The sequence below is a fragment of the Falco rusticolus genome, chromosome 1, assembly GCF_015220075.1.
Source record: "Falco rusticolus isolate bFalRus1 chromosome 1, bFalRus1.pri, whole genome shotgun sequence".
Taxonomy (NCBI): domain Eukaryota; kingdom Metazoa; phylum Chordata; class Aves; order Falconiformes; family Falconidae; genus Falco; species Falco rusticolus.
In genome coordinates this window covers 33,989,703-34,005,916 of record NC_051187.1, presented here as the reverse complement: position 1 = coordinate 34,005,916, position 16,214 = coordinate 33,989,703, and the positions used below count along the sequence as shown (strand labels likewise).

Sequence of the window (16,214 nt, the reverse complement as noted above, 5' to 3'; positions counted from 1 at the left end):
ACTTAAAAAAAATAATTGTAAGTGCACACACTGCTCTTCTGCTCGTGCTAGTGGTCCCTGTGGGGCTGCAGTTTGTGTTTTCCTGGCCCTTTTTTAGGATGCTTTTTCTGGTGCTGCATCTGTAGGTGAAGCCAAGACCTCATTCGACCTCCTGGCTTTTCCAGAGCCAGGATTTCACTAGTGACTATCTTTACAGTCAGAAAAACCCCAGGTAGCAAAGTGAGGGATGAGTAGTTTCAGGGAACTTGGTTGATTGTGCTTGGCCTGTGCTGGTGCCTCAAGGGTGGTAAGAGGCAGAGTATTTCAGTGCTGGGGGGTGTTTTGGTATTGATCATGGTTTGGAAACCCATCCTCAGAACTGGTGTCAGTGCTTCACCCTGGTGGGGTGGCCGTGCAGTTGTCTGGGTGCTTTGCATGATCATTTCTGCTTTAACTTGCTCTGGCTTGATTGTAGCTGTGACATTCGTGTTTCCTTCTTCCTGTGCTTTGATTTGAGGTAATTACAGCAAATTAGGTTACTTGAGATATTTTTATTTTACTGTGAGTCACAGAAGCATAAATTGGTCCAGGTCTCTGTGTGTCCTGGGTGCAGAGGCAGTGCTGGTTATGGGGATGTGCTTACTGGGGACAGGTGGAGGTTATGAGGTTTCTGTCCTTTGCGTTGGCTGTGATTTCGCTCCCGTGGCAGCGTTGCATATTGCTCCCCATGGGTACACCATGACCCTCTAGCCTTAAGATCCTGTTTGAAGCCTGCAGCCTCAGCAGAGGGTCTGACACCCTGTTCCTCCATTTGCACAGGCAAGAGGGGGAAGGTGGGATCCTGCTGCCCACCCCATCAGCATCCCGGCAGAGCAGTGCAGGCAGTTTTGGGGCAACTGGGGCAGCCAGCGAAGGATGTTCAGCTCAACTAGCTCAGCCTGGATAAGCAGCATCATGACTCGCGTGGTCTGACTCAGGTGCCTTTCCCCTTTTTCCTGGGTTTTGAAGCATTTATGTAATTCTGCACAGTGATTAAAAAAAAAAAATAAATGGGCCACGCTTGTGTTCGCGCCTCCTGCCTCAAGCTGAGCATAGAGGCAGGGATCATTACTGCAGCCTCGGTAAACGGGCAGTGACAGGCAGGAAGTAATGCCCTGGCAAAGGATGGAGCCCGTCTGTCGCCATGCAGTGCTGTCCCTGTGTCAGAGCGTTTTAATGATGGGCGGAAATCCTCAGGCTGTGATCTGGGATTGCATTTGGGAAAGGTGATCCAGGATCCGCTCTGGGAAGCATGGAGCATCAACAGCCCATGGGAGCCGGGGCTTCAGGGTGGCCCTGTGGCACTTCTCTGGGTGGGAAAAAGCATTTTATGTAAGGAGAAAAGGGGGAAGAAGTGAGACTGAGAGATTTTGGGGTTAAATACTGCCTCAGGACAGGCAAAGAGATGCTTCTTCCTGCTTGGCACAATTTTTGCAGTTTTTTAACAGATAAAAACATCGTTGGAAAGTATTACCAATATCTGCAAACAGAAATATTGCGAATTTGGTTTGTCCCCTTGAGTCCCACAGAGTTAATGGTGTTTTTTGACATAATTAGTGGTGGTACATGCCTGACTTGTGTTTGCAATGAAAGCTGAGCTAGCATGTTTGACTTCTGCATCTGGTACTGTTATAAAACACTATAATATATTATAAATTGGCTGTTAAAGACTGGCATCATTAGTGATCGGATCCTGGATGCTATGGAGGGTAGTTCCTATCTGCATTCTGGAGCACAGGCAGCTTGCACAGCCCAGGAGGGGCTGCTGGGATGCTCATGGGGAGAGCGTAGGTGGGTGTCTGGAGAGAGCAAGGGGCTCTTGGACTGGAAATGGGTGGCTGTGGCTGGGCTGAGCTGTGTAAACGCCACCCCCATCCTGTTTCCACCCTGCGTGCAGTTTGCACGCCTGAGATCTGGGCTGTGTTTGGATCCATGCCTGTGGAGATGCTGCCGGGGTGTGTGGTGTCATGGCCTGAGGGCAGTGCCCCAGGATGGAGCTCCTGGACCAGCACATGGACCTTGCAGCTCAAGTGGAGCAGGTTAACAGCCTGATCAGAGGCGATAGCTGTGAATGGAGTCTTGCAAGGTGGAACTTGTGTTGCTGTGCAGTAGGTCTGCTGAAAGCCCATGCGGTATTTGATGGCAGAGGAAAGTTGCATGGGAGACCGTGAAAGGAGGATTCACACCTCTGACCAAGATTGCCCTGGAAAGCCTTGTGGGGGTGGCTCTAAGCAGCAGTAGCAGCACCATGTCCATCTCCCAGTGAGCGTCTGGGCACTGCAGGGTACAGTGTGCTGTGTCCTGCAGATGCACCAGCTCAGGGCAGGTACAAAGACAATAGTCAAAGCTCAGGAGGATGTGTATACACTGCCAGGGATTCAGAGCACCTTTGTGTGCCCCAAAATGAAACGCACTATGGAAATACTTGAAACAGAAAGTGGACCTTAGGGAGGTTTTGGTTACTTTCCTTGCTGGTGGATAAGTGACTTAAATTTTCTTGCTAGACCTTTTGCAGATGGCATGTACAGGATGCCTGTGGTGTAAGACCATGCCTGTTGTCATGGTACCTCTGTGCATCCTCCTGGGACAGAGCCCTTTGAAACCTGCATGCTCCCATTTTCTTCCCCCTACCTGTCCTCTCCACCTGTGCCAGAGACTTCCCTGGTGGCATGTGTTTCCAAAGTGCTGGTCCACCAGCCATGCAGCTCGCTCAGTAGCTCCCCAGGCTGTTGATGGGAGCCGGCCCTGCTCCCAGCACCTTGGCCGGCTGTTCATCTTCCTCAGGAAGGTCTTGGTTGGTTTCCCATGGGTGCTGAGAATGCTGGCTCTGATAGTCCTTTGTCCTTGGTGGCCACAAACTGTATTGTCTCCTGGCTTTAACAGCAGCTCCTTGTGTTTGTCAGAGATTTGTGTGCTGTGGATGCTTGGGGCTGGGTGGTGGACAGACCAAATGGTTGTGTTGGGAGATGCCGCCCTGGTGCTTCATGAGCCACTTGCATTCTGCTCTGTGCCCTGTTTCCCAGCAGGGCTTTGATTGCCCCAGCAGGGCAGCTGGGGTAGATCCTGCTGTGTAGGATAAATCTTATCCCCGGGCTACACTTCTTTGTCCCATGAGATACTTTCTGGGTAGCTTCATAGCCACAAGTGTGATGGCTGAACATCACTCTCTGTATCTAGAGCATTTCCAAAGGTCTTATAAATGAGCCAGGAATAAAACCCAAGCACCCACACAACAGTGAACTATGGGCTTTTCTCCTTTCCTTGCAGCCCAGAAAGGGGATGTGCTGCACCCCTTGTAAGTGAGGCATCCCCGAGGTCTGTGCTTTGCAGCATTGCAATGTCTTTCAGCCTGGCTGACTTGGAGGAGATCCTCATACCTGCCCTGGTTCACCCAGAAGCTGCCAGGCAAGTTTTGCTGGTCCCCATCTCTTTTTAATCCAGAGACTGATGTTTGAGGGAGGGGAAATTAAGGGGCTGCTCCCTGCTCTGCTGCCTTGGTGGTTTTGGGGTGTACCTGGAGAAACCTTTGATAAAATTTAAACCTAAGGATGGGGTGCAGGTGCTGTGCAGGACCTGCTCTGCTCTTGTGTTTTGTATTTACTTGGGGCAATGCTGCCCCTCAGAGCGATTCACCTCCTCTGCCTTCCCTGGGGGAGTGGTGGGATGATGAGAAGAAATGCTGCTTTATACTCACTGCTTGGTTTTTGGTTGGTTTTCAGTTGGTTTTCTGGTTTTAAGACATCCAGGTGTTCTGAAATTGCAGGAATAACCATTTCTGCTGTACCTGAGATGCTGATCACGGAGTTTTCTGCTTTCTGAAGATGTGATGATGGTTTTGGATAAAGGCTATTACTCCCCCCTGTGTCTTTGTGACCTTTCCCTTGGGTGAAATAGTTTATCCTGCCCAAAGCAGACCTTGCAGAGCTCCTGTGAGTTTCACTTCTGGTGCAGGGTGAGTTGACACTGTGGAAAAGGGAGGTTTGGCATGTGACCCTTGCCAGTAGCACCAGCATGCCACCCCCCATGCCACCCCCCATCACTCAGCCTTAGTAGCCCTGAACCAAATCCTGGTGACAGCCACAGGAGTCCTTCAGATGCCTTGGGGCTCAGGGTGGTGCTCCCACATTGCCGCTCCACACCATGCTCTGCTCCTGGGGAGCGTGGTGGCCATGACCCCCAGCCCTGACAGAGCTGCCTGCGTGCGGGAGGAGGCAGGAGGTCCCCCTGCCCGCTGCCATGGTGGTTAGTACGGTCCGGGGGTAACCATGGAAACTGTTTTTTCTCCATCCCTCCCTTTGCAGATGACTCGGGCGATGAGGAGCCCGCCTCGCAGTCAGACAAGAGCGAGCTGCATGGCACGCTGAAAACCCTTTCGAGTAAGCTGGAGGATCTGAGCACTTGCAATGACCTGATCGCGAAGCATGGGGCGGCCCTGCAGCGCTCGCTCAGCGAGCTGGAGAACCTGAAGCTGCCAGCCGAGAGCGGTGAGAAGATCAAGGCGGTGAATGAACGAGCCACGCTCTTCCGCATCACCTCCAATGCTATGATCAACGTAAGTGCTGCCGGCTGAGGCACCGCGGTTTTGAAGAGGCAGAGGGAGAAGTGTGTTTTCTCCTCCTCTTCCTCCATTGTCCTTCTTCCCCCTGGCACGGCCCCGTTTACTCCCTGTGCACCGGCTCTCTGCAGGAGCTGTGTGTTGGCTCACGGGGCTGGGGCACGGCTTGGGGCTCGGTGCCGGCTCAGCACCACGGCGTGGGGGTGGGAAGTTGGGAAGCTGCAGCCTGGGAAGCGGGCATGGGCGCGCGTGAGGGAGACCTGAGATATAGGTCTGTTACATTTTATAGTGTGCTTTCTGCTCCAAAATAGGATGTTTTGGATGTAAAGCTGGGTAATGAGGCGGTTTGGAGTGCAGAGGGGCTTTCTGCTGTTCCTGGGGGTGGTTTTGTGACTGGCACAGCAATTCGGAGCCCATTGCCTGCTGCAGAGGCAGACCCACATCCTCACTGAGTTCTGTAAAGCTGCTTGTGTTTTACACGATGGGGGAATTTAACCCTGGCAGGGTCCGAGAGCTGTCTTGTGCTGGCTGTGTTCTTCCAGCCCGGCTGGTTAGACGTTGTGAAGCGTGTACTGGCACCAACGCTGCTCCCTGCCTTGTGCAGTGTGATGATGCTTTCTGATTATTTTTTGGACAGCTTCTGTTTGTGGGGTGAATCTGCCTCCATCGCAGGGAGATGACCCTTCTTGGGGAGCCTTATATTCTCTGGGGAGGGGAAGAGAGAGGAAAACTAAGTGAAATATTTAAAGCAAAAAAAACCCAACCCCAACAAACAACAACAGCCCAAAAACCTAACAGAGCTGGAATCATATGTGAAGGCAGAGCTCGGGGAATTGTGAATGGAGCAGTGCTGTCGTTGTGCTGTTCCAGCCCTGGGCAAAAGGAGGTCGTGTGTTCTTTTATGTGGGCTTTTAAAAAATAATAATCATCTTCAATGGGAGCTGGAGGGTACTTGGGAGCCCTGCGGTTGCAGCATCCTCCCAGTCTCCACTCAGGATTTTGTAGCCATGGGGGGAAAGGGTTTCCTGAGACGGTGTTTTGTGTTTTGGAGCAGCTTTGGGGGTGCCCGTGCAGCACACTCCCCGTGGAGAGTTTGTCAAAGTTTTTGGAGTGGGGATGGCAGTGTTGCGAGCGGTGGGAGGTGATGGTGGAGCCCTCAGTGCTGCCAAGGTTTGCTGTTAGGAGGCAGACTAGTGATGGGATGTGGGCAAGGAATTGCTGGGGAGAGGATTTCTCTGGCAGCCTTTTGGGAAGAGATGAGCAGAGCAATATTGGCTATGTCCAGCCCAGAGAGGAGGAGGTTGTGGTGGTTGTGACATGATGAAAGCTTCAGCTAGGCTGTCTGGATGGTGGAAAATAGCATGAAAACTGTTGTGCAGGGAAAAAATGGTAGAAAGGTGGTTTGTCCAAAACACTGAGCAGGTGAGAGGGGCCAAGGAGGGAGTGAAGCCTTTGTTTTCAGGTGGGTGTCAAAGGTCTGTTTTTAATAGCATCCTTTTGTACTTCAGCTTGTGGCTGAGCATCTTGAGGAGATGTCTGAAGGGGAAGGGCTGAAACATGGAAGAAGCAGGATGGGAGCAGAGTGGCAGCTCCAGGGGTTTGGTTACGGCTGTCACAGCTTCCTGCTGAGCCTGTCGTTTCAGATAGAACTGTGGGCAGGGGATGCTGACACCGAAGGAAGCAGTGATACTTTGCAGGGGATGGATTAGAAAGGCAAGAGGATGGTGAACAGGTCTGGGGGACCAGGAGGGAAGGGGTCCGACAGCCTGACGACCCCATCATGGTGGGGTGGTGCTCCCAGCTCTGCTGTCGCCTTTTCCTGCACAGATTTTTGCACCTTGATTTACCTTTTTCAGTATGGGGTGATGCCTTCTGCAACTGCTGCGTGCACCCTGCCCAGGGAGTCTCGTGGAGTGGGGGGGTTGCTCTGTGCAATGCAAAGGTCCCAAAATCTCCCGTATTGAAAGACAAAACATCGCTACAGGGAAGCACATGGAGTCAAGCCATCTCCTGGCAGTAGGTGAAAATACACCCTGCCCCTGCCCACCGCGATCCCTGCAGGCTTCTCAGGGCCACACATCTCACGGGAGCACAAGGTGATTTTGAGGTGCTGGTAGTGCCTTGCAGGAGCAATTAAACCACCCTTATTTGCCAGCTATTCCCCAGAGAGGACTGAGCTAGCAGTGACAGGCTGTTGCCGGCATGTGGATACTGCACGTCCACGCTCTGCCCTGGCTGTAGCACCAAACCTTGCTGATCCGCTCCACCCGGCACAGCCAAATCCTGCCTCCCAGGGCATCGCCTCTGCTGGGGCAGCAGAGATTGGCTTTTGCAGGAGACGCTGTGGCTCACGTCCATGCCTTGGCTGGCTGAGGATGGTGACATGCAGTGCTGCTCGATTGTTGCCGAGATTGCGCTGCGTTCACTTCTTTTTCAGTTGCATGCTGGAGCGATTTAGGGGGGTTTGGACCTGTGACCCGCCAGCTACAACAAACCCCCAGGAGCTGTCTGCCCTTTTTGATTATTTTTTTTTTTTTTTTTTTTTACTGCCCTTTTACTGAGCAGTGCTGGGCTCACAGGAGCAGCCTGGGGCTATGTGCTTAGGTCTTGCTTCTGGCTGCTGGGATCTGTGTGGCTGGTGTTCCCCAGCTGGCAGGCAAGGGACAGGGCAGGGCTGGGCTTTGCTGCCTGCAGTGTGAAGGGATGGATGCTCCAGGGCCAGTGCTTGTGGTTTTCATCCAGCTGTGTGTGATCCAATTATGTAAATGTCTGAGGAGTGGCTACAAGCAAGTAGAAATAAATAAATATATATGTAAATGAAAGAGCTTCACTGCAAAGGTGACCTCCTTGCTGAATGCTCTGGGTGCTTCTCCTCTGGAGATTGGGAGGAGAAAGTGGCTCGGGCTGTCCCTGGGCTGGTGATGCTCAGAATGATGGAGGAATGTTTTGGCCGAGACATAGTGGGATATGCTGGACCTTTGCATTACAGGTGAGGATCTAAAATACAGAGGTGCTGACTGCTGCAGGGCTTAAATTTAGGGCCAGACCTCTGCGAGCCACCTGTTTGCTCTGCCCCCATCTGTGCCTGGAGATCTCATGTAACACCATGCCAGGTGAGACTCGTGGCAGAGTTCGGCCTTGCTGGGACCAAGATGCCTGGTGTCAGTGGGGCTGTGAGGAGCAACGAGGGGGAGACACAAAAAAGCAAGTCAGTCTGCCATGGGGGAGGAGTGGGAGGTGTGTGAAAACAAGAAGCCACAAATTAAGGGGGTAATTAGAGGAAGAGAGATGAAGAGCGCTGCGCTGTATTGCGTAGACTCATCCAAAGAGCAGGGAAGGCTCCTGTCTCGTAATTTAGCAGCAGACAGCAGGCAGGAAGGCCATGTGGATATGCTGAGGAAGCCAGTTTGGGCGTCAGGAAGAGCTCACAGGGCTGTGGGTGGTGCTAGAAATGGTTTTTTAATGGGAATGGGGTTTGCTACAGTGAAGCTCAGAGGCAGCCAAACTGTATGCGAGCGTGCAGTAGCTGTTCTCCTGGCTTGCTTTGTGCTCCCTTAAGGGATGTGAGCTAGGAGAGCAGCAGGGCTTGGGCTTGGTTTGTTGTTCCTGGGTTAGTCGGCATTTTCCCTAGAAGTTTATGAGGAGCGGAGGTGGAAGAAGACTCTGCTGGGTGGTGCAGCCCAGGCAAGGAGGGATGAGAGAGGCAGCCAGGGCAGAGGTGTGGTGCGAGGTGGGAGATACTGAGCAGGCAAGGTTTTGCGAGAAGGGAGCCCTGCACAGGCTGGCAAGGAGCAGGCCGTTTCAGGGACATGAAGGACTCCATGACTGCTCTTATGAGAGGCCACTGTGCTGGTGGCCACCCAAGCCTGTCATGCAGAGGATGCTGGCACCCACTTTGAGGCAGGCTGACTTCCCCACCCACGTTTTCCTTTCCTGTGGGAACAGATCCATTTGGAGTACTGGCATCCCAACACACCAGCAAAGAGCATCCTTCGCCCCTCTGAACCTGTAGGGAGGGGTTTTAAGTATGTGCAACACAGTGCTGGAACCAGAAGCGAGATCGATAATGATATGTGCTGCTTCATCCCTGGGGAAGGTGGCTGTGGGTTGTTTGTTTAAGCCTCTCCGGGATGCCCAGCAGCATTCCAGAGGCTCTATCCTCCAGCCCTGGCAGCATTTCTGTCTGTGGAGCCCTCTGGGGCTGTGCTCTGGCTCAGCAGTAGTTATGGGGTGGCCCTGTACCATGAGCTGGTGGCTTGAGGAGTAGCCAGCTTCTCCCTGTGGCCATGCGTGGCTCCTGGAGACTGAGTGGCATTTGCCCAGTGGAGGCATCCACTCCTGGGTGAGTTGTAGAAGGTCTGAGTGCTGGAGCTGGGGTGATTACAGCTGCTCAATTATTTATTTGGAGACCTCCTGGGTGCCTGTGCTGGAGCAAGATGTGCTTCCCCAGAGCCATTCCTCTGCCCTCCCAGGGCCCAGTTTCACTGCTCTTTTTGTGAAGTGCCGAGTCTCCCATAGGGATGCTGCTGTGATTAATCCGTACTCCTGAAATTGTTGCCATGTTAAACCGGACTGATGTTGAGTATGTGCTCTGAGCAGCATCAGGTTCACCAGAGCAGCCTCCAGCCCAGTGTGTGATTTCTAATGGTTTATTTTAGTGATAGGTTAACTGCCGTATGTGTCTGTGTGTGCTTGCAAAACTGCTTAAAGCTGGTAGGAAACTGAGTCCCCGGGATCTCTTCCCTGGGGCGACCGCATGGTTGGGGGTGATGCTGCCTGTGCAAACCTGGCCAGGTCCCAGCGCAGAGCCAGCTGCTGGCACAGGGTGGGCGTGCGATGCTGTCCCTCAGGGTCCCCCAAACCCATCACGACACAGGGAGGCTGACTGACCCGAACTCTTCTTCATAGTACTCCAGGCAGCTGGGGCAAAGAGGCTGAGCAGGGAGAGAACAGCAGCCCGCGGGGCTGCTCCCAATACAGCCAGTGGGGCTGGAGGAGCCTCCACCCTGTGCATCCTTATACTACAGGGGCTAATTCAGGCAATGCACCAAACAAGCTCCAGCTTCAGCCTCCGGATTTACGTCGTTAGTGGCAGGGATTGCCTCCCGCCACTGCCCTCGATGGCCCCAGGCAGATGCTCTGTTGCCTCAAATCAGAGCAAAACCCTGCAGCGGGGCTGGCTTTCTCTTCCCTGTGACTATTGCAATGGTGATTGTGAAGAGGGAGCTTGTTCTTGCAGGTAATGCAGCCCGTGTTAATTATCTGTGCTATGCTAACAACATGCACACTAATCAGTGCATTGCAAACGATGTCACTGACCCAGAAAACCCCCAGCCTTGGGATTAAATCTTTAACCCAGCCCTAATCCTTGTCAGATGAGAAGGCTGCAGCGAGGGGTCTGCATGTCCTGGGGTGGTTTTGCTGTGGATGCACTGCGCTGATGAATAAGTAACTGGTGGGTGCTTGCTGTTACCCAGGGGAGGTGGTGGAAGGTGGTGGGTGTCACCCTGGGTTCTGTCCCTGCCTGCACAGCTGTTAGAGTGGGACTGGGGTCCAGGGGTTGTTTAGATGCAGAGCCTGGCCCCTGTGCTCAAAGCTGCTGTGACTTTCTTTGGAGCATCCTTTATTGCTTTTTTAAATTTAGAGGTGTGAGGGTATCTCTGATCAGATCCATCCAGACAGGCGGCGCCTTCCTCCAGCTCCCTTCATCATCATTCCCCATGGTTGCTGAGTCCTTCCAGCCAGATTATATTATGTGTGTGGCTGCTTAGACCTCACGTGCGTCTATGGGACCTCCATGCTGGCCAGGGCTTTCAGCTGGTGCTCCTGCAGACAACTTGCTTTATCCTCACCATGTCTTGGGGCTTCTCACTTTTCCTTCTCCCCCTCCTCCTCCTCTTCCTCCTCATAGTGTTCGTCTGACCCTCAGAAGGCTTCAGACTCTCTGCTGGGGCTCCCCTCGGAGCCTTGTGCAAGAGGAAGGGGGACGTATCCGTTACCAGTACCTGATGATGTCTCTCACAGCTCTGTCCTCCTGTTTTTTTGGCTGAGTGCGATAACTTCTCTGTTGCAGCTTTCAGTGGAGTCTTTCCAGCATTTTTGCTCAGGCGGCTGCTGGATCAGCAGGGCTGCATGTTGGTGGGCTTAGCACGTTGTAGATGGGGATTGCACTGTCAGCAGTGCCTGATGTTGATCAGCAGCTCTGCTGAACCGTGAGACAGCCCAGCCAGGCATTGCCTCTGATGTTAAAACACTGTGCTGTCACCGGGTGAGCCCTGCCCGTACCTTGTGTGATCCTCTGGCAGTTGCCCACAGCACACGGGTAGCTGCCACGTGTCTGTGCCTGGTGGTTACTGGTGCGTTGGGGCAGGATGGGGACCTGGGGAGGGCACACAGCAAAGTGTCGCTTGGTTAATCCCTTGTGGAGTTCTGCTCCTGGTATCGTAAGGGTTGTGTTCGCCTTTTACTTGGGCTGATGCACCAAGGTGCTTCTCTCCAGCTTCTTCCTCCAGTGTCTGTTGAAGGAGAAGACATTGAAATGGCAGCACGGCTTTTCTGTGGATTTACCCAGAGGAAGTTATGGCACTGGGAGACTGGTGGAATAGAGAGGTGCTGCCTGCAGAGAAGCTGCTGATGGCAGCCACTGCTCCTGCACCACCTTTTGTACAGCAGAGCGGGCTGCAGAGGCATTGCATGAGGCTGAAATTGAGGTACAAACCGAAGCAGCTTCCTCCATGTCCCAGGGCTGGAGCTGCCCGTGGGCAATGCCAGCTGCTCGCTGCCACTGCGGCCGCCTGCCATGCGATTGGGGACAGATGCTCTTCCAGCCTGGAGTTCGCTCCATTGGGCAGATGAGAAATGAAGCTGCCAGCGAGAGCCTCATAAATGTCTCTTTATGAGAGCCGTTTGCAGGACAGAGCTCTCCAAGCCCACCAGAGCCAGGGTCAGGCCTCCAGGTGTGCTAAAAGCAGGGGCTGGCTGCTCTCTTGGTGTTGGCTCTTCTGCTTTGCCAGGGTCCCCACACTGCTGTAGTGGGTTTTGGTGGTTTGGGCAAGCGAAGAGGAAGGATGGAACTACAGCAGCCACTTTGGAGATACCTCCTGGCCGGGGAAGAGCTGATGCTGGGAGCTTCCCTGGGAGCTGATTTTTGGTGCAAGGAGAGAGGCCCTGCTGCTGGCTGGGTGGGCAAGAGCATTAAAAGGAAAAGCTGAAGATGTTAAGCATTGCCGAAGGAGACCAGTGAAAGTGCACGATCCTGGGCTGGCTGCTCTACAGCAGGAGGTCCCAGCATGAAGTCTCAGCTCCCCACCTCAGCTCCAGCTGCATCTTCTATGCTGGTCCTGGTGCATCCTTGGCATGCTGTGGTGCCCTGACAAACCCTCTGGCATGGCCAGCGGAGGCTGCTGTGTGCTGCTCAGCGAGGCTTGGGGTGGAAGGGGTAGTACCGAATGCCGAAGCATCCAGCAAATGCCTCAGTTGTTTTTCCACCAGGGAGCGATGCTTTGGAAACCAGACCCTGTGTGTTTGCTGGCCCACAGCTCCTGGCTGGCATCACTTTGGTCTGTAACCCACGGGCAGCGTTGGTTTATTCTGCTTCTCAGAGCCACAATGAAAATTTCCTTTTATCGTGCCAAGTATGCGATGGTTGCAGATTCAGTCGCCTACGTAAAGGCTGCATGGGTACGGGATTAGAACCTGTTAACATAGCTGGGCTGGCAGATTTGCCACTGTTTAACACTGATCCTTTCTTTGTTGCGTGAGGTGGATTACATGTCTGTAATGGTGCTTGCTGCAATCAGTCTGGCCGTGGTGCCAGCGCGGGCCCCGGACTGCCTCTGCTGCTTTGGACCCTTGGGTGAGGTCCTCTTTTGAGGAACTACACCCAGGGCAAGGTGTGTGTGGCTGGCTAAGCAGTGCTGAACCTGCTTCATGGAGGAAAATGCTGGTGTCTTTGTATCATTTAGGCAGATGGCCCATAATAACATGATAAGGTAGTAAAACCCCCAGAGATGTGACGAGGAGACCAGATCCGACTCCCAGCTGAGTATGGACATCTCCATCTTGGACATCTCTGACTCTGAGGGAATCCACAGTCCCCAGAGAGAAACCGGTGCTGCTGGGGTGCACGGTGCCACCTGGAACAGGATCATCAGTGGTTTTGTGAGCACCTTGGGTGAGCGTTGGAGGTCTTGCTGAGATGCTGGCATTGGCGACGTGCAGTGTGAGCAGCAGGTCACCAAGAGGTGGGCTGGAGCCTGCTCTGCTCTGGCATCTTCCCACTCCCCCTTGGGGCACTAACGGGCTTTTCTATATCCATGCATTTCTGTAGCACCCGTTTTTGCCTGGATGTAAAGCTCCTTCCAATGTAACACTTAAGTATGGAAAGAAAGGCAGTAAGGAGTAGGATGATTTTCTGTGTTGAACTCACATCTGCTGCCCTCACAGGTTTTTATGGAATGCCACTTTATTTTTTTTTTTTTTTGTGGTGGTGTGACCTGATGAGGCTCAGCTCAACACCTTCTTTCAGGCTCTCCTCAGCCCTGCCCCAGGGAGAAGCAGCTCTCGGTGTGTCTGCATCCTCCTGCTTCAGACAGCTGGGATGATCTTGAGCCAGCTGAGGGTCACTCCAAGAATTTGGGACAGATTTGCCATTATTTAAGCTGTCTGTGTTGATCTGGATGTTTCCCTGTGCTGCTGCTTTGGTGGTGTCCAGCCAGCCTGGCCTTGGGCCACCGGCACGTCTGTGGGTACCTTCGCTGTTGCGGCAGATGACTATGCTCAAAACCACGTCTTGTTGCGATCTGACTGTTGGTGTGAGATGATTTGGGATTCAGGTCAGCTTCATCCTTGTGTTTTCCCTTTTGCTTTCTGCTCAAGAGTATTTTGGTGGAGTGTAAGGACAAATTAACCCTGTCTCGGTCCAAACGCTCTGTGTATCTCACCGCTTTGAATCCAAACAACTCATTTTTATGCTGTGCCATGCACCTGGATTGCTGACACGGTGTGAATGCGGTCAGAGCTAAAAAGAGGATCAGAAATTGCCCTTCCCTGGGGGAGCTGTTATGCAGTAAGCAGCAGCACAGATGTGTCCCAGGGTTTTGATGACTCCAGGAAGGAAGGGAGCACTTATCTCTGAGGCACCAGATGCATGCAAAAAGGCAAGGCACTATTTCCCCTCATGAATGAAGTGATGCCTCTTGCTGCATAATTCACTGTTGAAAAAGAGATGATTGAATGCATCTGGCAGTTGCCTTCTCTCATGTCACTCCTGGGTGATGAAGTGCTCCTTGTCCCATGCAGGCAAAGGAAGGGTCTGGTTGAGGAGCAGGAGATGTCACTCCCAGAACAGCAGGCACTTCCTGGTAGGTTTTTTCCTCCCCAAGGTTAGATTTGCAGAGCTGTTCCTTCGGGATGCTCAGGGCAGGTGGGACTACAGGTTTGAGCACGTTCTCTCGGCATCCATCAGCATCGTGCTGGAGGTGGTAAAATGCTTAGCCTTGCTAGGCCTCCTGAGAAGTTGTCATCCCCTGTGGTTCAGACCCCTGCGCAGAAATCTGGCATACCTCGATGTGACCATTTACACTTTCAAGCTAATTAACCTAATTTCTTTATCCCTTATACCTATTTTTGACTGCTCTCGTTGAGGAACCCAGAAGCACTGCTGCTCTGCAGAGGTGCCCACAGGTGTGTGACACCATCACCACCTTGGCAGGGTGCGGGTGACCTCAGGTGATCATTTTCAGCAGCATAGATAATCCACGGACTGTTAACAGTGTTCCTGTTAGCCTGCAGCAAGCTGTGAAATCTGGTATATTTGCCATGACAAATGTGTGAAAAGTGCTAAATTTGCCCATCATGGCAGCGGCTGCTGAGCATGGGGACAGACCACAGAGCTGGTGGCACCACATCTCGCCTCCTGCTGCCCAGCAGGATCTTGATGGCACCTTGCCTCTTCCTCCATGGGAATTTGGAGGAGTCTCAATGGTGTTTTTCCATGAAAACATGCTCTTTTGACCACCTTGGCCGTGCCTCCTTGTCTTGACAAGTGATTTACAGCACCATCATCCAACACTGAATTAGGACCTGCTACAACTTGTTCCAGCAACTGGGAGAAAGAGAAGCCACCTCTGTCCCTCCTGCCACCTGGTTGCAGGTAATGCTGGACTCCTCTGGGACCTTGGACCTGTACTGCAGATGGATGGAACTTGCTTTTATCTTCAGTCATTGGTGACCTGCCAGAATTGCCAAGATGACGAGGGGTAAGCACTGTTTGGGACATTCAGGGGTGACTAAGCAGCCCTGCTTCCTACCCTTACCTTCGTCTTGATTGTTTTCAAGCAGGCTTGCTTGTGGCGAAGGAGAACATCTTGGCCACTGCTCTCTGACCCTGATGATGCTGAGGAATGGTACGGCCTCTGGGCTGCAAGGCTGGCAGTTGGACTTTGGGACTCTATCCAGCTCTGGCCCTGTGGCAAAAGTTGGGGCATGTTGTGCCACCTCCTGTACCCTGCCATCTCCCCTGTATGTGAGGAGGCATCAGCTAGGGTGCTGGAGGATTAAAAGCATTCTTCTGCTGGGATGGGATGCTGGGTGGGGATGGGCGCAGCATCCTCTGCCGGTCCCTCTCCTTGCTCATGAGGAGACTTTTGAGGAGGGCAGCAGATAAAGTTTGTGTAGGTGCAGTAGAATGGGAGGAAGAAATCACCTTTTTCTCTAGGAGGCACTGAAAGCAGGTGACTTCCCTCGTGATAGACCCTGCTCCGGGGTGTTAGCAGGTGGCTCCCTGAAAGCCCTGCATGCACAGCACTGCTGTGCCCTGTCCCTGCCTGGCTGGGCTGGGGGTAGGAGCTGCCCTGTTCTGCAGGAGTGGAGCAAATGTTGGTGCTGTCCGAACCCCACCTGCATCCAGGCACTGCTTAAATACAGCTGCTTCACGGTAGTGATGGCTTGGGGGGATGTGGGTGTATGGGGTATGACTTGGTCTTCCTGGTGCTGCAGGAGAGCTGTAGGGTGAGTAAACTGCAGATGATGATGGAGATATCTGTATGAAGGCTGTATCTTTAGATGTGCATTGCCTCGACACCGCAGCCATATAGCTCACTAGGAAATTGCTTTTCTTTTGCTTTCATCCTGCAAACTGGGGGCTATGTTCTCCTTTGTGGTACATTCATAAAGCAGGCTCTTGCCTGCTGACCTTTGTGAGGATGGCCTGTGTCCCTGCACCAGCGTAATGTGGATTTGTGGCTGTCTCTTGCTTACCACCCAGATCAGGTTCAGCTGTAACTAAATTTAGCTGCCACTCCATAAGGGTTTTATAAGCTGGATTTCGAGGTGTTGCTCTGCTTGGCTGTTGCAGTTGTTTGCACCTTTGAATCACCAAGCCAGGGGTTAATGAAGTGAATGAGTGGTGACCTGGGATGCTGGAGTTTGGGGCAGGTTTGTGTCCCTTGCCCTCACCTTAATCTGCACCAGGACTGGTCCGAGGCAGCTGGTTGCATCCCTCCGGGATTGCTGGTGGGGTCTTCCCTTTGCTCCTCAGCTTCCCTCAGAGGAAGGATTGCTGCCACCAAAAGTGGTTGTCTGCCTTTATCCTGTGTGGCTTGTAAGAGGTGTTGCTGTTGGGGACGATGTGACACAACCC

General features: G+C 52.9%; 1 protein-coding gene across 1 annotated transcript in view; it reads left to right on the top strand.

The window, feature by feature from the left end:
* Positions 1-16,214, top strand: part of OSBP2 (oxysterol binding protein 2) — a 119,804-nt gene that overhangs the window by 79,831 nt on the left and 23,759 nt on the right. The window contains 1 exon segment of the mRNA XM_037375990.1: positions 4,320-4,570. Coding sequence (XP_037231887.1) covers positions 4,320-4,570 — 251 coding nt within the window.